Below are 25292 nucleotides of genomic sequence, written 5' to 3' on the forward strand. Positions count from 1 at the left end.
TTTTCACGAACTGAAATTGTGAGTTTAACTCATGATTTTAGTTCATGAAAACAGTATACACATAATGTGTGCAACACCTTGTTTTTAATTGACATCCCCCCAGCTATATAAGTTTATTGATTGTGAGCCAAGGAATTGAGGATGTTTCATTATTGATTTGGAATGTAGGGTTCCCTGGATTATGCGTGCAATCAGATGGACACATTTTTAACATTATTCAAGCCACCGTACATGTGAGGCTAACCCTTCAATGATCATCAATTTTTACTCTATATTTGCGTTTTGGATTCCATATTTGCATAATGAAGTTCCTAGTCCCTACATTGATTCCTCTGTCTTTCAAGAGAAAAGTTGCATATTTTAATTCCACAAAATAGTACGTGAAGAATTATCATTGGAGGTACAAGTTGCTTTAATTCCAAGTAGTAAATATCCAAGAGTAATGGTAAAGGAAAATGTAGGGAGAGGTAATTTAATAGATTGCCTTTAACAGCTTCTTGTATAGTATGGCTGGACAAGACATACAAGACAAACTAATATCCTCACTTAGGCTTTTAGAAAAATCCCAAGGCCTAGTGTTGGTAATGGTATTCTCGGATTGACTCAGGAGCTGATAGTTGTGTACCGTCTACCTCCTTTGCTTCTCTTCACAACCCAAATGAAAAATATTTAGGGTCTATTATTTTATGTCAATTCCATCACAAAATTAAAAAATTTACCGAATACAAGCTTACCCTTTATCAACAGCTCGAACGATTTGTTCCCTTTATCCTTTGGAACTTGCTATTGGATGGTTTATACATATAATTTAAAGACTCTTTAAACTCCAAACAAACTGACAAGATTTTTTTATGTTGCATAAAAGTTCCGGACATTCTCTAACTGCTTGTCCACAGAATAAATTGTGCTCATGTCCATCACTATTACGGTTCAATTCTCGGAATGGCATATTAGTTTGATATCATACCCTACTTTCATTTGCATTGATACCTTAAAACTTCAATGGCACAATTCTAAACTAAAACAGGATAATTCCAAAACCGAGCTAGACAGGTTCATGCTCATCCTCATCAATTGATATAAAATGGCAAAACCAGAAATTAGAAATCATATTATCAGAATTTCCAACAAAGTCCAAATTACTTAGTAGAAATAAAGATTTGGGAAAATAAAGTCGGAATATGTTGTACTGTTGTGACAAGAGAGGTGCTGCTCAAATTTATCGCTGGTGTCTATAAAATCCTCGCAATGATGGGATTGCAGATACTCTCAAGCCTTTCCAGCTTGTCCTCGTACTTTTCTGAATCCATGATCTGGAGGCCATCTAACCACTCAATCACCTGTTCAATAGCTTCTTCCATCTTTTGCTTACTTGCAGGGGCAAGCTTTGCACCAATCTTCTTATCATTGATAGTTTTCCTTAGGTTGTAGGCATAGTCTTCCAAAGCTACCATAGCCTTAACATTCTCCTTGTGTTCCTCATCTTCGGCCTTGTATATCTCTGCATCCTGGACCATCCTCTCAATCTCTTCACTGGACAATCTTGCCTTGTCATTGGAGATAGTCATCTTCCTCCCCACACCAGACGTCATCTCCTCAGCAGAAACAGTTAAGATACCATTGGCATCAATATCAAAACAAACTTTTATCTTAGGAACACACCTGGGTGCTTCAGGAATGTCAGAAAGTTCAAATTCCCCCAAGAAGTTATTGTCCATAGTTCTTGCTCTTTCACCCTCGTAAACTGAGAGCAATATAGACGTTTGGTTGTCAGAGAAGGTGGTGAAGAAACCCTCCTTCCTGGTGGGAATGGCAGTATTCCTGGGAATCAAAATAGACATCTGTGATCCACGAATCGCTACACCAAGGGACAGTGGGGTGACATCTAAGAGTATGATGTCTTTTAAGTTTCTCATTTCTCATACCAGTCAAGATTGCAGCTTGAACAGCTGCCCCATAAGCTACAGCCTCATCCAGATTAATGCTCTTGCAAAGCTCTTTCCCATCAAAGAAGTCTTGCAACAACTGCTGCACCTTGGGAATTCTGGAAGAACCACCTGTAACAACAACATCATGGACCCAATTCTTGTCCACCTTAGCATCAATTAAACACTTCTTCTCCACAGGTTCTATACACTTCCTGAACAAATCAATATTGAGATCCACAAATTTAGCACGGGTAATGTTTGAGAAGAAATCAATGCCATTACATAAAGAATCAACTTCAATGGTAGTCTCAATTGTAGAAGAAAGAATCCTCTTTGCTTTCTCACAAGCAGTTCTCAACCTCCTAAGAGCTCTTGAATTTCCACTAATATTAACCTTGTGCTCCTAAAATTTTTCAACTAAGTGCTTTACCATTCTGTTATCAAAGTCCACACCTCCGAGGTGTGTGTCTCCAGCAACGGCTTTCACTTCAAAGACGTCATTCCCAATGGTAAGTAGTGAGACATCAGCAGTACCACCACCTAAATCAAAAATCAATACATTTCTCTTCATAATGCCGCTTGACTTGTCAAGACCGTAAGCAATGGCTGCAGCGGTTGGTTCATTAATTATTCGCAAAACATTAAGGCCTGCAATGCCACCAGCATCCTTTGTGGCCTTACGCTGGGAGTCATTGAAGTAGGCAGGGACAGTAACAACTGCATTTTTCACAATTGTGCCCAAGTAGGCTTCAGCCATCTCACGCATCTTTTTTAGGACCATAGATGAGATTTCCTCCGCAGAGAAGTGCTTTTCTTCGCCCTTATAGGTGACAACAATCATAGGCTTATCAGCAGGACCTTTAACAACCTTGAATGGCCAAAGGTTGATATCTCTTTGAACGGAGGGATCACTGAATCTCCTTCCAATCAACCGCTTTGCATCTGCGGTATGGTATCCTTTTAAGAAACAAATACCTCAAATGAAAAGAAGGAAAAACTACTAGATAAAAAGACACTTGTGTACATGAATCCTTGTAGTAAAATTTGTAATATCTTTGACATGTGCCACCAATTACATTCATTTCCACGAATCAATTAAATGGTAGGAGATTCAATGCCGCTAAACCAATCAATCACTTTGCATCTAGATATTTACAATTTCTAAAGCAAAAAGAATTCATAATTGATGCATATGGAAAAACTATTAGTTCTTTTAATAGTTTTTACTATTAACTTCCTGAATTCTTATCCGACGTTGAACTCTCAATTAATGCAGACATTATCATATATGAATGCTACTAAACATTTTTAAGGTGACTTAAGTGGTGAAAATTATATTTCAAACCCTATAGTTTAAAGGTGTAATGAATTAAACTATTTAATTTAAAAAATAACAAATTTAAATCTAAGGATTCAAAATGAAAAGTTTAAAAAAGTAACAAATTAAACCTCAACCAATTTAAGTGAAATAGCATTGTGCTTGGGGAGTAAATATTTGTTGATGCTTTAATCCATTACTTGTTGAAACCCTATGGTTTAATTTAGAATTTAATTTGTTGTTATTTATAACTTTATAGTTTAATTTTTTTAACTTTTGAAATTACTCCTATAAGATTTATTTTGTTTAGCAACTTTTAAGAAAAAAAATTGTTAAGGCACCCTAAATTATAAATTTAAATTTTTTCTTTTCTTTTCTTCCATTAGTTTTCTGCTGTGAAGTGTGAACTATCTAAAATGAAAATGCACAATAATTTTGTAAAAATAAAAAATAAAAAATAAAAAAACAAGAAAAATCATGAACATAAGAGGCTGTTTGGATGGCCTGTTTCCGTAACTCAATTCTCAGTTTTCATAACTCATAACTCATAACTCAAAAATGGTGGGACCCATAGCTCAATATCTGTTTAGCACACGATAATTCTATTTCCATTACTCAATTCTTTGATTTTTGAGTTATGTGCTATGGAAACTGAAAACACATTTTAGCTGTTTTCAATTTCCATAACTCATAACTCAAAGACATTTTTGTAAATAACATTACATGAAGGGACCCACTGTCAATCAAAGCCGCAACTTTTGACCATCTTTTTTTTTTCTTTTTCTTCACTGAGTTCGATGTGTGCGTTCATGTTTTTTTTTTTTTTTTTTTTTTTTTTTTTTCACTGGATTCTTTTTTTGGTTGGGTTTTTCTGGGTTCAATTCTTTCTCTCTTTTTTTTTTTTTTTTTTTTTTTTTTTTTTGGTTCGGTGAGTTTGGGTACTAAAAAAAAAAAAAAAAAAAATGCACCGAGTGACAGTTATGAGACCCACAAATTGTGTGAAAAATATTGAGTGATGGAAAGTGAGTGATAGTGCCAAACGGGTGTGAAAAATTAAGTGATGAATATAAATGATGAGTGACGGAAATTGAGTGATGGAAATTGAATGATGAAAAAAATTCATCCAAACAGCCTCTAAGTTTCCTTTTCTCTACGAGAGTATATCATACACGCGACTACGCGAGCAATAAAAATCTAAGTAGATGGTGGATGAAAATTAAGATTTAAGAACAAAAAACTTTTAACAGTGATCACATACAGTCCGAAACAAAGTAACAGCAAGTCAGCAACAACAACGTCTACAATCCTCTTTCCACAGTCGACCAAATATATAATTTCCATTCCTCAAAACTAGTTACCAAATAATATTTCCACATAAAAGAAAGTACACAGGCACAGACACGCAATATCTTTAGTATATGAATTGATGTTGGTAAGTGAAAACCAAGTTATGAAAAACATTTTTGAAGATTACCAAAGACAGAGTTGGTTGGGTTCCTGGCAACTTGGTTTATGGCAGCATCACCAACCAAGCGTTCGGCAGGAGTAAAAGCAACATAGGAGGGCGTGGTCCTGTTACCTTGATCATTCACTATTATCTCTACTCGTTCATGTTGCGACACTGCAACGCACGAGTACGTTGTACCCAGATCGATCCCAATTGCCGGTCCCTCTCCTTGGTCGTTGGCCATTGTTGTCTGGAACGAGGAGTTCAAAGACTTAAGTACACCAAAGGTCCAAAACGAAGTAGATGAACGAAGACTAAGGCACTTTAGGTACCGAAAAGTTAAAGACGGTATCCTTAAGCGCTCCTAAGGGGGAGCTTTTAGTGAACCAAAACAATGTATTTGAAACAAGACTATGAGACACTTGTTCCTTATTAATGATTCCAATCCTAAGGGGGAGCTTTTAGTGAACCAAAACAATGTATTTGAAAGGTTGTTTCAATACTTGTTCCTTATTAATGATTCCAATTCGTCTCTTTCTGTTCCCAAAAATTTTTCATTTAGTGGCTCCTACTTTCTAGAGATGATGCAATGCTTCAATTTATGAAACTCTGTAACTATACCTGTTCTTAGTATTCATTGGGAATTTTTTTATTTCTAATAGCTTATTTGCATAATGTGATAGAAAAAGCTAAAAGTTGACTTATTTTCAAAAAGTTTAAAGTTAAATTATTTCAAATAAAGTTGAGACAAAAAATAGTGTGTGACTTGCAAACAGGATAATTTAATCAATAAGCTAGATTTTTAATCAGTTGTTAAATGCACACTTAGCCAAAAAACTCTAGAACTATATGATTCAAATGGATATATAATCTATATATATAATAATAGGTGAAGTTGTGAAAAACTCAAATTAGAATTCCAAATTAGAGTTTCAATTTTGCGTCATGTGTCCTAAATTATTTATTCTTAAAGAGTTTTATTTTTTAATTTTAGAATCAAATGTAGGACTACATCATAAATATTCATCCAAGTGAGTTATTAAGTACAAAAACTAAAGAGTCTAGAATAAATGAATCGTAAAAGAAAAAAGAAAATGCTTCACAATAATTAAAAAAAAAAAAAAAGTGGACAATTTACATTTTATACCTAATGTGGGGCCAGAGAACTTACGACCCGGCCCACTCTCCATTAAGGCCCAGGGACCGTGCCGAGGAGGGTAGTTGCCGAGGACGAATAGTTAAAGGCCAAATAGCCTAGACACGCAGCCGAGGATGACTCTATCCTCGGCACCCCAAGATTTCAAAGGGAAGAGCGACATGTCATCAAAGGCAGCCTCCAAAAGGCCCCCAGAAGAAGAGGCGAGTAGAATGGAACCCATGTGGGGGTACGGTGTGGAGGTGGTTCAAGGTAAATACGTCCCCTCCGCATTGAATGCGTCCACAAACGTCCTAACCATATTAATGAGAAAAGACGCCTGAACAGTGGGGTTTCGGTTATTGCAACTAACAAAAAGTAAGGGGAGGCGGCTGATGAGACAAGTACTCGAATAGGCACCTGCCTAATCAACAGGTGGAGGGCCAGGATCCGCCAAGAAGGGCTATATAATGTGAAGATTGATGTGCCAAAAAGGGCTGGGAAAAAAGGCCAAGAACCAGAGCCTCCCAGACCGTCTCAAGGAGAATGGCTCCTCAAGCGAACACGATTTAAATCTGTATGAACACTGCGACCAACCACCGTCCGGTGACCAAGGCCTAGCCTTTCAAACCCACGCTCTACAAATGATATTGTTTGGGCATTTTTACGTGCGAACCCAATATCATTTTGGGTCGTTACAAATGGAGTCCTTACACCTAATAATATCTTTACAAATTTTTTTTTAAAGAATTGACAAAATATAAAAATGACTATCAATAGTATTTAAATTATATATACAAGAATTATATTATACATCTTATTGTATATCTTTAAATGTATCCATGTATATGCATGGAGTTACAAGCTAGTTAATATAATGTAATTACACATCCAAGTGTGAGGTATTCCATAGAGAAATATTATACCTTCAATTTACTTCTACTTTTATGTGTGGCTAATTATATAATACCTATTGTCAGGGAGATAGCACTTTGAGAAGATTTCAATTAAGTAGTTAGTCTAATATATAGGGTACTACTTGTCACTCAATTTTGTTATTGATATCTCATGTATGATTTCAATACTTAATTGAACACATTACTCACACTTGAATATTCCAAATTGAAGATAAACTATAGTTGAAACTTTAAGGCTGCAAGGAGTTTGAGTCTTTGAGATGTTGACAGAAGATGTTAGTAAGAAACTAGCTAGTTGGTTGACTATAACCGGCCAAAAAACATGGGTTGTGTTTAATATAATAGGTTTCAAACTTGAATCCTATGTGATTTATTTTATTTTATTTTTGTTGTTGAATGAAAAAGTTATTGCTCAAACCCAAACGGGGGAAAAGAAAAAGAATTGGGTCTGACCTCATTTCTATCCAAGGCTTGCACTAGGGTTATCCATGGGTCAGTTTGGGTTGGTTTTGGAAATTTGGTCAAGATCTTACCAAATCTAATCGGGATCTTGTCAGATTTGAGATTGAGACAGAGAGGGTGAACTAGACATGGCAAAACGAGTCAGAATTTTCTGACCCAACCCAAAAAATACCCGACCTGAACCCGATTTTTTTGACTCGAAGCAAAAACGGGTTGACCCGTGACCCGACCCGTGTTTTTTTGCGGGTCAACCCGACTCGACTCGAACCCGAACCATTTTTTTTAAACTTTTTTTTTTGGGTAAAAAAATAGTAAAATTAAGACAATATTGGTTTAATTGATTGTTGTGAGCTTTAAGGAAACAATTGATGCATTTACATAACTGCCTGCAGATTAATTGAAAGATAAATGGATGAGCATTCTGTAATGAGTAAAGATTTTTAAATATCAAATAGTAAAGTACATGCCAAGATAATCTAGTTACAGTAGAATTAAAAACATAGATTTAAAATTGTAGACATGTGTGAGAAACATTCACAAGTGTGAAAATAGTGAAGTCAAAGTATCAAATTAGCATAAATTATGAATGTTTAGACCTATTTTTTTAACAATTTATGTCCAAAATAAATGGTTTTCCAAAATAAATTATGATATTTCCTAGTGTGTGTGTTGCTTAACAATGATATGATATTCATAAAAGAGATAATGTATAAATAAGTAAGCAATTAAACTTAAATGTATATCTCAATTGAAATAGAGTGTCAACCACAATTGATAATAGATTATAAAATTAATTTTTAAGATTGTAAATTTTTTATATGTTTTTATTCTTTATCAAATGGGTTATCCAATAAGTCATTTGTAATTTTGTTTAATATTTTGGAATGTTGATATTATGTAGAAATAAAACTTGTGTATTTGTTTTACTTATCTTTATATTATTTTGTTTATAGCAATGTTAGGATTTGTATAATTTTAAAATTATTGAATAAGTATTAATAAGTTTAACTGAGTTCATTCTTAATATAAGTGGTGAATTCAAAATAATGAATTTTACATCAAGTAATTTGTTGCATAACTTTTCAAATGGCAAATACACGTTGTTTTCTTTATAAAAAAAAAAATTCATGTAAAAAATACGGGTCAACCCGACCCAACCCGACCCGACCCACAACTCGATTGACCCGAACCCGTTTTAACCCGCTTAAAGTGACCCGTGACCCGTTTGACCCGCAACCTGATTGACTCGACCCGACCCACCCGTTTTGCCATGTCTAGGGTGAACAGTGCTTTTCGGCGAGCTATAAGTTCTTCTGTTGACTATGGGTAAAGAAGTATTAAAAAAATCTTGCATGTGATAGTAATGGTGTATATAGACTGATTTGGGTGATTTTTAGAGTTAGACGTCCAAAATTTACCTCATATGCCATTATAAATTGGCTGAAATAAGTGCTTTAAGAGCATTAGCATTGGAAAATTCCAATTCTACTCTATTTTACCATTCCAAAAAGCCACTTTATCATTATATCATCCCATTTTACAATACCTCCAGCATCCCAAAACTCTATTTTTATTAAAATATTAATTTTTTAATCTTTCTTTATTATTTCTTTCCAATCGTCACTTTTTTTTCAAACTTGGTTTTCCTGGGCTTTCCAACAGTCATTTTTTTCCCTCTCTTTCTCCCTCAACCTCTAGCACCGGTTCAACACACAAAGCCACACACACAGAGACCTATGATACACCGATTAACCTATCTAAACCCATCACCACATACACAGAGCCACACACACACAAACTATCAAACCAGTTGGAGCCAACAACGGTCACCACACCCACCACCCAAGCCACCAATCAGAAACCCACGTCGCCGATTTGAAACCCAGGCGATAAAAAATACCCAGAAAAACGCCGATGATCAACCCAGAAAAATGTCGAAAATACCCAAAAATACCCAAGCCACCAATCAACAAACCTAAGCCATCAATCAGAAACCCGTGTCGCCAATTTGAAACCCCGGCCGTCGAAAATACCTAGAAAAATGCTAATGATCAACCTAAAAAAACGTCGAAAATACCCAAAAATACCCAAGCCATCGATCAGAAACCCACGCCGTTGATTTGAAACCCAGGCCGTCGAAAATACCCAGCAAAACCAAAACCAAACCAAAACTAAAGCAACACCACCAGAGGAGACCCATTCAAAAAAAAAAATCATCACCGGAGCCACCATCGGAGCTACTGATGATCAGCCCAACCGATCCACCCATCGATCAACAAATCCATCGTTTCAAACCCACCGATCAACCAATCCAAACCCACCATCAACCGATCCCAACCCATCGATCCAAACCTAGCTCCCTGATCCACGCTAATCCAACCTCCAAAATCCAAAACCCAGCATCAGTGAGAGATAGAGAGAGGAAGTGAGAGTTAGAATGAGAGAGGAGAGAATAAAATATTGTTTTTGGTTTTACAATTGTGCTACAGTACAATTGTAGCAGTATTGCAAAACTTGAGTTTAGAATTCTCTGATGCAGTGTCCCATTAGAGACTACAAATGCCAAATTCTCCTTACATTTGGCATCTCAATGCTAATGCTGAGGCCAAACCAGTAAAGCAATTAAAAAACACAAAACTTGTGCCAAAATCAGTTTAAAGCAAGCCTCGTCGAAATTGGTGTTTAATGAAATCCACATTTATTTATTTTTGTTGTTTCCGCAGGATTTAGGAAGATCTTACACCCTTTTTGTGTTTTGTTATGCCTTGATTTAACTCACTGAACAAGGCTCAAAATTTGTTGGTGTTTTATTTTACTTCAATTGTGCTTTTCTAGGTAGTACTTCTCTACTTTACCCAGTTTCATTTTATTTTTACCTGTTCACACTTCGCACCTTTCAAATTCGATTGTGAATCTATGTACTGAAACAGAATTCAACGACACCAAACTATGGGTTGCGGGCCGGAACCTAAATCCTTATCAGTGGACACGTCTTCAAAATTTCTAACCGTTGCCTGAAAATGACATACAACCAACAAGAAAGCACAAGACCGCAAAAAAAATATGTAGACAGATAAAATAGTAGCACTGGTACGTGGTAACATAGTTCTAACCATTACATCGGTTGAAATGATAAGGTGCTACGACGGACTCTAATAACTATCATCATTTTGCTGAAAGGGTCTGGCTCAGATTTATTATTGCTTTCCATAACTCCTGATGGGATTGCAAATGCTCTCCAGCCATTTTAGCTTGTCGTCATACAGTTCTGACTCCACGAGGTGGAGGTCATCTATCCATTGAATGGCCTGTTCAACAGCATCTTTAATATTTTTCTTAGCTGCAGGGGCAAGCTTGGCACCAATCTTCTCATCATTGATGGTATTCCTCATGTTGTAGGCATAGTTTTCCAAAGCTTCCTTAGCCTTAACCTTCTTCCTGTGTTCATCATCTTCGACCTTGTAAATCTCTGCGTCCTTGACCATCCTGTCAATCTCTTCACTGGACAGTCTTGCCTCATCATTAGTGATAGTGATATTCCTCATCACACCAGTAGTCATCTCCTTAGCTGAAACATTCAAGATACCATTTCTGTCAATGTTAAAACAAACTTTTACGCTAGCAACACCCCTGGGTGCTGGAGGAATACCATGAAGGTAAAATTGTCCCAACAAGTTGTTATCACAAGTTTTTGCTCTTTCACCCTCGTAAACAGAGAACAATATTTCTGTTTGGTTGTCGGAGGAAGTGGTGTAGTTCCCCTCCTTCTCAGCAGGAATGGCAGTATTCCTTGGAATCAGAACAGACATATCCGCCCTAATTCCAACCAATATGCCAAGAGACAATGGGGTGACATCTAAGAGCACGATATCTTTAAGTTTCTCATTTCTCATATCGGTCAAGATTGCAGCTTGAACAGCTGCTCCATAAGCTACAGCCTCATCCGGATTAATGCTCTTGCATAGCTCCTTCCCATCAAAGAAGTCTTGCAACAACTGCTGCACCTTGGGAATTCGGGAAGAACCACCAGAAAGAACAACAACATGGACACAGCTCTTGTCCATCTTAGCATCACTCAAGCACTTCTCCACAATATCGATACACTTCCTGAACAAATCAATGTTGAGTTCCGCAAATTTGGCACGAGTAATAGTTGAAAAGAAATCAATACCATTATACAAAGAATCAACTTCAATGTTAGTCTCAATTGCACAAGAAAGGATCCTCTTTGCCTTCTCACAAGAGGTTCTTAACCTCCTAAGAGCTTTGGAGTTCACACCAATGTCCACCTTGTGTTGCCTCTTAAATATTTCAACAAAGTGATTCACCATTCTATTATCGAAGTCTTCACCTCCAAGGTGAGTGTCTCCAGCTACGGCCTTCACTTCAAAGATACCTTTCTCAATGGTAAGTAGTGAGACATCTGCTGTACCACCACCCAAATCAAAAATCAACACATTTCTCTTTCCAATACCGTCTGCAATCTTGTCTAGACCATAAGCAATGGCTGCAGCAGTTGGTTCATTGATTATATGCAGGACATTCAGGCCTGCAATGTCTCCAGCATCCTTTGTAGCCTTACGCTGGGAGTCATTGAAGTAGGCAGGGACAGTAACAACCGCATTCTTCACAGTTGTACCCAGGTAGGCTTCAGCTATCTCACACATCTTTTTTAGGACCATAGATGAGATTTCCTCGGCACCAAAGTGCTTCTCTTCACCCTTATAATTGACCACGATCATAGGCTTATCACCAGAACTTTCAATGACCTCGAATGGCCAAAGTTTGATATCACTCTGAACCAAGGTATCAGAGAATCTCCTACCAATCAACCGTTTTGCATCTGCAATATAATACCCTATTAAGAAACAAATACCTCTAATAGTAGAGGAAAAAACTGTGACAACAATGGATCACAAGAAGCAGCAAGATTAGATAATAACTTCTTCTTTTTTTCTTACAAATATATTTTTTATTCGTGAATTTAAGGAATGGAAGAGGACATTTTGTAGCTCATGAGACTAATAAGATGGTATAAAAAGAGGGGAATATATATATATCACATGAAGCAGCTGTTTTTTTTTTTTTTTTGGTGAGCAACATGAAGCAGCTGTTGATAACATTGTGATCTCAAGAAAAAATCTTAATCTTGATTAGAGCTGATAATACAAGTTTGAAATTTATAAAATCTTGAAAATTACAATTATTAAAGCGAAGAATTCATATTTGATTCTGAATTGGAATAAGAGTTAGTGTATAAGTTTTTTACTATTGAAGTTGTGAATTCTTATCCTCCGACATAGAATCCTGAATAAATGACGTTGTGATATATGAGTGCTATTAAACATTCTTAAAGCAGTTTAAGCGGTGAGTATTAAGAATTTAAGATCAAAATTAAACAGTGATTACATACAGCCCGACATTCATCCAAATATATTTTGCTTTCCACAAAACTCATTACTATGGTCCAATTGGTAAGTGGACTTGGTAACTCAACTGACACCTTTTAGTGTCAGTGCTTATAAGTATAGAGTTCAAATTCCCTTTCTTAATTGATTCTCTCTGGATCTAATAGAATCTACAGTTAATTTGAGGTAAAAAAATTTTAAAAATTTATTAAAAGAAAAAGTTAGAAAGACTATCTTTTTCTTTTGACCCAGTCACAATTTAATAAAAATATAAAATGATTATATTTGGAATTATTATTCAAGGCCATTAATGGGAGTAGAAAAGTAAGTGATTAAGAATAACATTTAAAAAAAAAAAAAAAAAAAAAAAAAAAAAAAACTTTGAAGATTACCGAAAACGGAGTTGGTGGGGTTCCTGGCGACCTGGTTCTTGGCGGAATCACCGACTAAGCGCTCTAGAGGAGTGAAAGCAACGTAAGAGGGAGTGGTCCTGTTACCTTGATCATTCACTATGATCTCTACTCTTTCATTTTGCCACACTGCCACACATGAATACGTTGTACCCAGATCAATCCCTATAGCCCGACCCTCTCCTTGTTTCGACATAGTCATCGGGAACGAGAAGACCAAACACTTTTGTAAACTGAAACTAAAGTAGATAGATAAATAAAAGTAGACTATGAGGCACTTCAGAGCAGAAAGTACACCTTTACTTTAGTAAAGCAAAACGGAACAAAAGAAAGAAGAAGTGCCTTTTACCTTTTTGACCTGAGTTTGGTTCAGTTTTTTTTTTTTTTTTTCCTAAAAGTGCATAATGAAAAATGTTTTTAAAAAAAATTGAGTGTTTGGCTAGCACTTATAAAAGTAGCGGTTTGTGTTGTAAATTACCAAAAAGAACAATGTATATAAGAGCATCTCCAGCAAATTAGGTAAATTTTTGTACTGTTTGACATTTACCTTTTGTCTACCCACTTTTTTAATCTTTATTTTTTAATCAAATTTTATTTTTTCTTTTTCTATTCATTCTCAACAATTATATTTTTCAACAAAAAATATTACATCCACAATATTTTTTGCAATGCTTTCACAAGAATCATAACAAAATCTTATATGGAAAATTGTTACTAGTTCTAATTTGAACCCACCATTGAAATTATATTTTTATCCACCAATATTAGCTAATTACTTAAAATTTATTATGAAAATATTGTGGTATTATTTTTAAATTGTGATTTCTTATTCTTTGCCTTTTCTTTCATCCATATGTTTCCTTTTTTTTTCCCTTGCATTTTGTCCACCACACACGTATACCCATCATTAGTACATTCTCTCCTTTTTTTCTTTACTGTCACTTGATTCCATAAGCTACCTCACTCTTTCTCTTTTTCTTTTTTTTTTCTTTACTTCCACTTAATTCCAGAAGCTCCCTCACTCTTTCTCCAACTCTCTCTCTCTCTCTCTTTTTTTTTTTTTTTTTTTTTTTTTTTTTTTTTTTTTTTTTCTACTTGATTCCATAAATTCTCTAGCTCTCTCTGTGATACGTCTCACATAATTTTGCTTGCCTTTTGGTGTCATTATCTTCAAACACACACAGACATGCATGGAGAGAAAGGAGAAATCGCATTTGCTCCACCACACCGCCATTGCTGCTCCTCCTCCTCACTGCAGAGTACATGCAACCAAGGGTCATATCGGCTTCTATATTTTTTTTCCTTGTTCTTGCTTAGTTGTTGTTTCTGATTTTAGATTTGTCTGATCGGCTTCTATTTTTTTTTCTTGATCATTTATTGTTGTTCTAATTTTTTTTTTTTCCTGTTCTTGATCTGTTGTTGTTGTTTTGATTTTAGATTTGTTGTTTAAATTATATCAGTTTTATGAGAGACAATTTTTTTGCTTTTATTGATGTGGTTTGATTACTTTTAAGATTATGTTTTTGAGTTTGTATTTTGATTATGCTTGAGTTTGTATTTCTCAGATCAGATTAGACAAAAATAAATTAAAAAAAAAAAATACAGATCAGTGCGCATTGAAGAAGACAAAAGAAAGAAGAAGAAGAGGAAGAAGATTCAACGGATGACAGAGTAGAGAGACTTACCATGGAGAGGGCAGAGCAGAAAGAAGAGATGAGAGGCGTGAGAGTGAGCTTCAGGGCAAAGGGAGAGCAGAGAGATGAGATGAGAGGCGTAAGAGTGAGCTTTCAGGCGTGAGAACTAATGATGACTTTTTATTAGGGTAATTTGGTAATTGATTAACTAGCCCAAAGAATAGTTCCAATGTGCATGCGTTTTTTGTTTTATGGACCTCCAACGCTCCATAAGTTTTGCGCGTTCTCAGCGTGTTTGGGGCTGAACCAAATACACAAGTTGCTCCAGCTTTTACAGAAACGTGCGTTTCAGCTCCTAAAAGCTGAAACAAATGCACACTTAACCTCGAAGTTCAGTGATGTTTTTTTACTTTACTTTTTATTTTAGAGCCTCGGTGATGTGTTTTTTTTATTTACTTTTTCTTTTTAAGCCCGTTTGAGGAGAACTTATTTAGATAAAATTAAAAATACTCATAAATAATATCAAAAAGTGTAATGAAACTTATAAATAGTAGCAAAAATAAGTTAAATAGTAAAAAAAAAAAAAAACTGTATTTTTCAGCTAATGCCAAATGCAAATATATATATATATATATCTATTGTGGGGCCCGGCCCAAAAATGATGGGCTATTCCAAGCTCAGGCCCGTCCGAGGAGCGTCCTGTCCAACGAAAAGCCTCATATGAAGCGCTATTCAACCCCAATAGCGTCAAGGAAACCTGTCCGAGGAGTAACTCCTCCTCGGACATCGCGAAGCCCAGACGAGAAACTTGCCCCAGCCATTTCAGCTCGTCTTCCCAACATATAAAACGAATTAAATTCAAAATATCCCACGGAAGGCTACCACCACATTAATTGCACCCCAACCACCCTCTTGGCCGCATTAATGAGGAAAAGACTCCTGAACAGTACCGCCTTGGCCTCTGCAACTCACAAAGGGTCTGATGAGGGCGTCTGATGGGACAGGTGCTCGAGTGGATGCTTGGATGATTAACAGGTGTAAGGCTGGGATGAAAAGAAGAAAAATATATAATGTAGTGGAGTCCCTCAAAGAAGGGGACGAGAGAACTGTATCAGAAACAAAAAAAGAAATAAAATCAGACTTGAGAAAGATCCATTCGGGTGTTTTTCTATTTTTCTTTTTGCAAACCATACTGCCCATGCATAAGACCAAACAAGTTCACTGAGGCCAAGTTCTTTGACCCATCCTCTACAAATAATTATTGTGGGTTGCGCTTTGGGCCAGGGCCTAATCAACGCGAGTTGGGCCAGGAAAATCGTGTAACCACAATTGGCGCCGTCTGTGGGAAGAGCTAGGGCATCAGCTAGTGCAACAGTCGAGCATGGAAGAACTAGATCCACACCAGGACGATCCTCACCAAGCTAACTCCCAACGAACACGACCTGCCGAGTCCCAGAGGCAAAATAACCCAACCAACCCAGGCGGGAGTGGGAATCGTGAGGGGAGTGTGCATACCACCCGGACGAGCCAGAGTCACACTCAGATAGGAAGTCACGTGTCTCAGAGGCGAAATAGTCACCAGGCCATGCAGTAAGAGATAGATGACCTAAAAAGGAAGTTACGACGTGCGCAGCGAAGACGATCTCCCTCTGACTCAGGCGAGTTTTCTAATCCGGAAGACGTGAGTTACAGACGAAGGTCAAGGACCCCCCCAAGCGAAACCTTTTCTTACGAAAAGGAACCACGCCTTGTACGAAAGTATGAGCGCCCGTCCAGCAAAGGTTCGGGGAGCGACGCCATGAAGAAGGCGTTGGATCAGGTTTCAAGATCACCCTTCACGAATAGAATCGAAGGGGCTAAGATGCCAGGACGCTTCAACCAACCGGCGTTCGCCATTTATCACGGCAAAGCAGACCCGGTGGAGCACGTGAGTCAGTTTAATCAAAAGATGGCAATTTACTCGCAAAACGAGGCCCTGATGTGCAAAATCTTCCCCTCTAGCTTGGGGTCGATGGCAATGAGATGGTTCAACAGCCTGAAGACAAACTCCGTAGGCTCCTACAAGCAGCTCACTCAAGCTTTTTGCTCCCGTTTCATTACAAACACCAGAGTCCCTCGACCTCTCAGTTCGCTGCTGTCCTTATCCATGCATGAAGGAGAAACCCTGAAAGCGTACTCGGATAGGTATTGGGAGGTGTATAACGATTTAGATGACAACCATGATAACGTTGCTATCAGCACGTTCACAAGCGGCCTCCCCACCGGGCATGGCTTAAGGAAATCCCTCACCGGGAAACCAGCTACTGACGTCCAACAACTGATGGATAGGATCGACAAGTACAAAAGAGTGGAGGAGGATCAGCTGCAAGGGAAGGGCAAGGAGAAGGTCATCCCCTTTAAAGCAAGTGATTTCAGAACGGAACGTCACAATCCTGGTCAGCCGAGGAGAGACTTTCCGCGACAGGCTGGGCAGAGCACCCCGCAAACAGTGAATGCCGTATTCAGAGAGCCGGTACAATAAGTACTGGAGAAAGTAAGGGATGAACCCTATTTCAGATGGCCGGGAAAGATGGCTGGAAACCCTGCCAATCGTAATCAGAACTTGTATTGCCAATATCATCAGGACCACGGGCATACTACTGAGGACTGCAGGAATTTGTGGAATCACCTGGATCAATTGGTCCGAGAAGGAAAGCTACGTCACCTGCTGCACCCATCGAGCGGCCATCCCGGCCAATCGACACAAGAGCCTCGAAGGGACGTGTCTTTAAGACCCCCCACCGGGACGATACATGTCATCCTCGCTGCACCAGGAAGAACTGGGCCACCCATCCCCAGGGTATTGGCCGTGGACCACCTTCCCTCCGAGGGCAGACAAAGGGAACCCAAAAGGATAAAAAAGGGAAGCTCTTTGATACTGGGATTCTCGGATGAGGATAATGAAGGAACAATTCAACCTCACGATGACGCCTTGGTGGTCACCTTGCGGATTGGGGTTTTCGATGTGAAAAGGGTATTAGTAGACTCTGGAAGTGCGGTGGAGATAATGTACCCCGACCTATACAAGGGGCTGAATCTGAAGCCAGAAGACTTGACAGCTTATGACTCCCCCCTCCTCAGCTTCGAGGGGAAGCTTGTAACGCCAAAGGGGCAAATCCGACTGCCCATACAGACTGGGGCGGAAGTGGTGGAGGTGAATTTCATCGTGGTCGACGCTTATTCACCCTACACCGCGATAGTCGCAAGGCCATGGATCCATAGCCTAGAGGCCGTGACCTCCACACTTCACCAGAAAGTGAAATACCCATCCAGAGGACGAGTGGAAGAGATCCAAGGAGATCAAGCCGTGGCCAGGAAGTGTGTGGTGGCCGCCATTTTACATCGGCCCTTGGTCGAGACCTCGGCCCCAAAGAGCTTATAGCAACCAACCTCCTCGGCAAAGCAAGACGAGGGGCTGGCCGAGGAGATAAGGTGTGAAGGTTTAGATAAGGTTGCTGTCAGCAATGACCCGGAGAAGTTCTTTCAGGTCGGCTCTGAATTGCCCTCTCGGGAAAAGGAGGAACTGGTCAGATTTCTCAGAGAAAATGTCGACGTATTCGCTTGGGATGCCTACGATGCCCCTGGAGTTGATCCCAGCCTCATCTGCCACCACCTGAACGTCAACCCCTCTTCCACTCCGAGGAAGCAACCACCCCGACGCCCTTCAAAGGAGCACGCTGGTGCCGTAAGAGACGAAGTGGCCAAGTTGAAAAGAGCAGGGGCTATCAAAGAGGTTTTTTATCCTGAATGGTTGGCGAACACAGTGGTGGTGAAGAAAAAGACGGGGAAGTGGAGGGTCTGCGTGGACTTCACGGACCTGAACAAGGCGTGCCCCAAGGACCCATTCCCCCTACCTAAAATTGATCGATTGGTGGATGCAACCGTGGGACACCCTCGAATGAGCTTCCTGGACGCCTTCCAGGGCTATCATCAGATACCCCTTGCGCTAGAGGACCAAGAGAAAACGGCTTTCATGACGCCCATTGGAAATTATCATTATAAGGTGATGCCATTCGGGCTAAAGAACGCGGGCTCAACCTACCAAAGGATGATGACTCGGATGTTCGAGCCGCAACTGGGCAAGATCATTGAGGTGTATATAGACGATATGGTTGTGAAGAGTAAAAGGGTGTCCGAGCACGTGCAAGACCTTGGAACAGTCTTCGCTATCTTAAGGGAGCACCGGTTGCGGCTGAATGCCTCCAAATGTTCATTCGGGGTCGGGTCTGGGAAATTCCTAGGGTACATGGTCACCCATAGAGGGATAGAAGTAAGTCCTGACCAAATCAAAGCCATTAACAGTCTACAGACTCCTCGGAACCCGAAGGAAGTGCAGAAGCTCACTGGCATGATTGCGGCATTAAGCCGGTTCATATCACGATCGGCGGATCGATGTCGACCTTTTTACCTCCTGATAAACAAGTGGAAAGAGTTTAAGTGGTCGGAGGATTGCGTTCAGGCTTTCCAGCAGCTTAAGGACTACCTGTCCCGACCACCCATCATGTCCAGTCCGGAGGCAGACGAGGTGCTGTTTGCCTACATCGCCGTAGCTCCCCACACCGTAAGCCTGGTATTAATAAGGGACGATAATGGGGTGCAGCGACCGGTGTACTATGTGAGCAAGTCACTACATGAAGCCGAGGTGCGATACCTACCCTTAGAGAAAGCAATTTTGGCGATAGTGCATGCAACCCGGAAGCTTCCTCATTACTTTCAGGCGCACACGGTCATCGTCCTGACTCAGCTTCCACTTCGAGCCGTGCTTCGAAGTGCTGACTACACAGGAAGGATCGCCATGTGGAGTGCTCTTCTGGGGGCTTTTGATATTAAATATATGCCCAGACCCTCCGTCAAAGGACAGGTCCTCGCGGACTTGGTAGCAAAGTTCGCTGAGCCCTCTATAGAAACGGTGACCGAGAAGAAAGACCTGTGCGGAAAACTGGTCGGCGCGATTTCGGCCGGGGAAACCATTCATTGGAAGGTCTACGTGGATGGTGCGGCCAACCAGAGAGGATCAGGAGTTGGGATAGTTTTAATATCGCCAGACGGCGCTGTCATTGAAAAGTCATTAAGACTCGGATTCTCGGCTACGAACAATGAAGCCGAATACGAAGCCTTACTTCAAGGAATGGAAATGGTTCAAAGGTTGGGTGGAAGAGTAATAGAAGCCTTCTCGGACTCCAGATTAGTGGTCGGACAAGTGATGGGAGAGCTGGAAGCTCGAGATACTAGGATGCAAGAGTATCTGGGACAAGTCAAACGGCTACAGGAGAGCTTTGAATCCTTCAGTTTAACGCACATCTCCAGGAGCGTAAACACTCATGCAGACTCGCTGGCCACTCTTGCCACGTCCTCGGCACGTAATTTGCCACGAGTGATCCTAGTCGAAGAGCTAGTTAAGGCCAGTCCCATCAGTGGAAACCCGACCCAAGTCCATCAGATAAGACAGAGCCCCAGTTGGATGGACCCCCTAAGGAATTTCCTCCAAGATGAGATCCTACCGGAAGAAAGACTAGAAGCCGAGAAGATACGTAGAAATGCTCCTCGTTTTTGGCTATCAGAGGACCGCAAACTTTATCGGCGCTCCTACTCTGGACCGTACCTGCTCTGCGTACATCCAGAGGAGTCCGAGTCTCTTCTTGAAGAGTTGCATGAGGGAGTTTGTGGAAGTCACACCGGAGGAAGATCGCTGGCGCACAGGGCACTCACCCAAGGATACTGGTGGCCGAACATGCAGAGACAAGCCCAGGAATACGCTAAGAAGTGCGATCAGTGCCAAAGATTCGCCCCAAATATCCACCAACCCGGAGGGGTTCTCAACCCACTCTCCAGTCCATGGCCGTTCGCGCAATGGGGTCTTGATATTGTCGGACCTTTCCCCAAGGCTGCGGGGAACAAGCGATACATAATAGTCGGAACCGATTACTTCACTAAATGGGTGGAGGCTGAGCCTTTGGCCAACATCAGGGACGTGGACGCCCAGAAATTCATCTGGAAGAACATTATCACCCGCTTCGGAACTCCGAGAACGCTCATTTCCGACAATGGTCTTCAGTTTGACAGCAAGAATTTTAGAGAGTATTGCCGTGAGTTTGGGATCATTAATCGATATTCCACCCCCGCATACCCCCAAGGAAATGGGCAAGTCGAGGCCGTAAACAAGGTCATAGTGAACGGATTGAAGAAAAGATTGGATGAGTCAAAGGGGAGATGGGTAGAAGAACTACCGCACGTCTTATGGACCTATCGGACAACGCCGCGGCGTTCCACCGGTGAGACCCCCTTCTCAATAACTTACGGGGCTGAGGCTGTGCTTCCGATCGAGAACAATTTCCCCACGCTGAGGTCTAGCTCATTTACGCCAAGCGATAACGATGAGTTGCTAGGAAGAAGTCTGGACCTAGCCGAGGAAAGGAGGGAGAAGGCCACGATTCACATGGCCTATTATCACCAGAAGCTAAGACAAGGGTATGATGCTAACGTCAAACTGCGGCCTCTGGGTCCAGGTGATCTCGTGATGAGGAAGATTCTTGGCAGCGCAAAGAACCCCTCTTGGGGCAAGTTGGGGCCCAATTGGGAGGGACCATACCGTGTCACATCCGTGGCCGGAATAGGCGCCTACTACCTAGAAGATTTGGATGAAAAAGCTGTACCTCGACCATGGAATGTAAATAACCTCATGAGGTACTATTATTAATAAGAATGGCTTAGCATACGTTCTCTTTCATGACTATTTGCCGCTCGCCAGTCTACATTACAATTATTTATAAGTTTTAAATAGAACCCAAGTCCTGCATGGCTCCTCGGACCACAGACTTGGGGGAAATTGTTACTTAACCCAACTATTTATAAGTTTTAAACAAAACCAAAGTCCTGCATGGCTCCTCGGACCACAGATTTTGGGGAAGTTATTACTCATGACAGCTCATAGTTTTAAACAGAACCTAAGTCCTGCATGGCTCCTCGGACCACAGACTCTAGGGAAATTATTACTCATGACAAGTCATAGTTTTAAGCAGAACCTAAGTCCTGCCTGGCTCCTCGGACCACAGACTTTTGGGGAGATTATTACTTGTGATAGATTGGGAGATTATTACTTAAAGGAAATCACTTTTAATACATGTGCACAGTCTAGCACCATCACGACCCTCAAATGAGCAACCCAAAAACCCATTTTCATTTTGACCGTTTGCCTGTATCTACCTCGTTGCAAATGTTTAAAAAAGAACGCTATTGACATACATTCTTAGTAAGCAAAACGAACATTTTATATTAATATTCCGAGTACATTAAAAGGAGAGGTCCTTACAAAAGAATGAAAAAATAAGACAACTCTAAAAAAAAAGGGGGGCTAAGCCTTAGCGGGAGAATCTTCTTTCTGCTCGGGCTGAGGAGGAGGAACCTCAATGGTAGAGTCTGTGGCAGGATCCTTAGCCACATCAGGCACAAGGACGGCATCAGGCACCGCCAGGTCTTGCTCCGAAGCGACTTGGGCTTCATCAGGGATAGCTCGGATCTCCGGAGGATAGAAGATGCTCTCGGGCAGTCTTAGTGCCGAATCCGCAGGAACTCCTGCAGCATCAAGAGCATGAGCCCATGAAATACTGCAGTAATCCCTGCATACCTCGGGAATCTCCTCAGATAGCCTGGCCTCCGTCTCTTCGGCCCCAAGCTGTCGAGCGGCCTCCTTCTCGGCCTCTATTGCCTCTCGGATCAGCTGAGCATCCTCCTTTACCCGCCTCAGCTCATCCTCTACTTTTTGCAGGGCAGTTTTGAGGTCCTGCATTGCCTGCCTCTCGGTGTTAAGGATAAGCTGAGCCGTGTACAGTTGTTTGCGCTGGTCCTCCGCCTGATCCTCGGCACTCTTCAAGCCAGCCTCTGCACTTTTACGTCGGTTCTCCGAATCCTTGAACTCAGCCGCGAGTTTAATGTGATCATGCTTGAGGGACCCCAAGGCTTTCTCCACCTCTGTCCGAGCCTGGGTCTCAGCCTCAGCCAGATTGCGGCTATTACGGCAAAACTCCTCAGCCACGAAGACCTGCTGAGTAATCTGCAGACAAAACAAGAGTGTCCTTAAAAGAAAAATATATAATCTAACAGGAGCAAGTAAATGGACAAAGCAGTAAAAGGATTACTTACCAGCGCGAGATCCCTTTTAAGGGATAGGAAGAGCTCGGACTGAGTGCACCGCCTGTAGGCCTCCATGTCCCGAGGAAGAAGTAGGGGCTGCTCTAAGGCCTCCGCCACGTACCCTGCCCGGCCACGATTATACTCTCGGACCGAAGCAGTGTAAGGAATGGCGAGCCCATCCAGCTCCAACTTTGGGTCCCATGGACGAGGGGAAGTGCGCACTTCAGCAAGGTTCCCCTCATCCCTGCTGTCCGAGGAGGTGCCCCTTCTGCTCCTTGGCGCCCGTGTGGTTTTCTGCTGCTTGGTCGGCTGGACAGCCACCTCGCCTTCCTCAGGCGTGTCCACCGGCCTCTTCTTCTTCAGGTCCGGGATAACCTTAAGGCCAGGGTCCGAGACGCCCTAGGGGACCACAGGGGGAAGGGTTTTGACCTTTGATGGACTTGGTCCCTTCGATGGCTGAACCTTTGATGACTGACCTTTCCCCCGAGAGGTCATCAGCTCCTTTAGAGACTTTCCCTTTCCTGCCATGGGCTCTACCTCTTCGTCTGAAGTATCGTCCGAGCAGATAACGATTGAGGGAACACCAACTGCGGAATGTTGGTCCTGCTCTACTTCGGGATTAGAAGACTCCACCAAGGGGTTTTGCTGAATTTCCTCCTCGAAGTAAAACTTATCTATCTCCTCTTCAAGGGAAAGACGAGATGATTCAGCCTCTTCTTCAACCAAAACAGCAGCACCAGACTCGTTTACCGGAGGTAACTGCTCCGCTAAGTAGGGATTTCTGACACCTGGCAACACAACTGGTGGCAAATCGTGGTCAGCTAGGAATCCGTCTCGGGACACGTCAATTCTGGCTAGCCTCGGGCTGCCAGCCCTTATAGCATGACCGATTGCTTGGAAAGCGCTGCTCAGAGGTTGATAGCCCAAAACCAGATGGGCCGCACGCAACTGTCTGTCCCCGGTCACGTAAATCTCCGACCTGAGAAGATAGTTTAGCGCTGGCACGTTCACAAGTCTTATCCGAGGAGCAACGTGACTTTTGTCTGCAAACAAACCAAGAAAAGTGAGGTCAGATCATGAAATTTTCCAATTACAAAGAAAGCCAGAAAAAATAACCCCTCAACACTAAATCCTTTCCCCAAAAAGGATCAATCCTAAAAGCGCCGCACCTGGGTTTCCTGCCCGAGTTGGACAGTGAATACCGTCGAACCACTCCCCAGAAGCAATGAGGAAGTCATTCTTCACGGTCTTATTGGAAACTGGAAGACAAGAGATCAACCTAACGTCCTCGTTCCGGGATTTAAGATAATACCCATCATCCCCGAGGCGGTGGCATTCGTACAAATAAGCCACATCGTGCCAAGTGAGGCCTAGATTCATCCGCTCGTTTAAGACATCTACGCAGCCTAGTATCTTGAACATATTTGGGGCACACTGATACGGCGTCAACCTATGGTTGAACAGGTATTCCCTTGTGATCCTGCGCATGGGAAGTGTCATCCCTCCCTCTATGAAAGCAATCATGGGGATAACGACTTCTCCCTCAACTCTATCGGTCAATATTCCTTCAAGAGGACAGTGCCGCAGCCCAACCCTCGGGGGAATGTGGTATTTAGCCCTAAAGGCTTCCATAGCGGCAGGAGTTTTTACTAATTTTTTGAATCTACCCATCTGAACTGAACTGAGGAAATGAAAGTAAAGACTGAAAAGAAAAGTAGAGTCCGAGGAGGGAATTGAAACGGAGAGAAAGGCGAAATGTACTGGTACCTTCATAAAACGCTCAAGGGGACGCCTGGGAATCTCTCTTGGACGAAGCGCTTCACAAGAACGGCTACGGCGGCGTAACGGACGCAAGTGTTCGTATATCTCTGGGATTCGATGGAGCTCTCTGGAGTCTTTTGAGGTTTGCGAAATGCAGATGAAAGAAGGAACTGAACCCCTCTGGCGTCTTATATAGCCGGGAGGAGAGAGAAAAGATCATCCCCGCCTAGAAATACGGGAAGAAACGATGGCCGTTCGATCCACGCCAAGCCGTTGGATGAAGGGAACATAACGCCTCCAGAAGTTAATGGCCACGTCTCGTAAATTGTAGCGCGTCAAAAGTAACGGTCCGCACGCGCGCCCCACGATCTCCTTATTTCCCTCCACTCACAAACATCAAAACCCCGCCTTTCCCCTCGGAGGGAGGTAAAAACCGGAGTTTTGAGGGGCTATTGTGGGGCCTGGCCCAAAAATGATGGGCTATTCCAAGCTCAGGCCCGTCCGAGGAGCGTCCTGTCCAACGAAAAGCCTCATATGAAGCGCTATTCAACCCCAATAGCGTCAAGGAAACCTGTCCGAGGAGTAACTCCTCCTCGGACATCGCGAAGCCCAGACGAGAAACTTGCCCCAGCCATTTCAGCTCGTCTTCCCAACATATAAAACGAATTAAATTCAAAATATCCCACGGAAGGCTACCACCACA

At 41.5% G+C, this 25292-nt stretch overlaps 1 protein-coding gene and 1 pseudogene across 1 annotated transcript; both read right to left on the reverse strand.

Moving 5' to 3' along the window:
- Positions 1-1232: 1232 nt before the first annotated feature.
- On the reverse strand, positions 1233-4937 carry LOC126697486 (heat shock 70 kDa protein 4-like; annotated as a pseudogene).
- A 5286-nt stretch (positions 4938-10223) lies between these two features.
- LOC126697479 (heat shock cognate 70 kDa protein-like) lies at positions 10224-13309 on the reverse strand. Its single transcript, XM_050394491.1, has 2 exons — positions 13008-13309; positions 10224-12050 (listed from the first exon to the last, which is right to left on the reverse strand). Exons 1-2 carry the CDS (start codon positions 13225-13227, stop codon positions 10405-10407), a joined length of 1866 nt encoding a protein of 621 aa, XP_050250448.1. The 5' UTR covers positions 13228-13309; the 3' UTR covers positions 10224-10404.
- Positions 13310-25292: the final 11983 nt, after the last annotated feature.

Source organism: Quercus robur, chromosome 8 (assembly GCF_932294415.1).
Source record: "Quercus robur chromosome 8, dhQueRobu3.1, whole genome shotgun sequence".
Lineage (NCBI taxonomy): Eukaryota > Viridiplantae > Streptophyta > Magnoliopsida > Fagales > Fagaceae > Quercus > Quercus robur.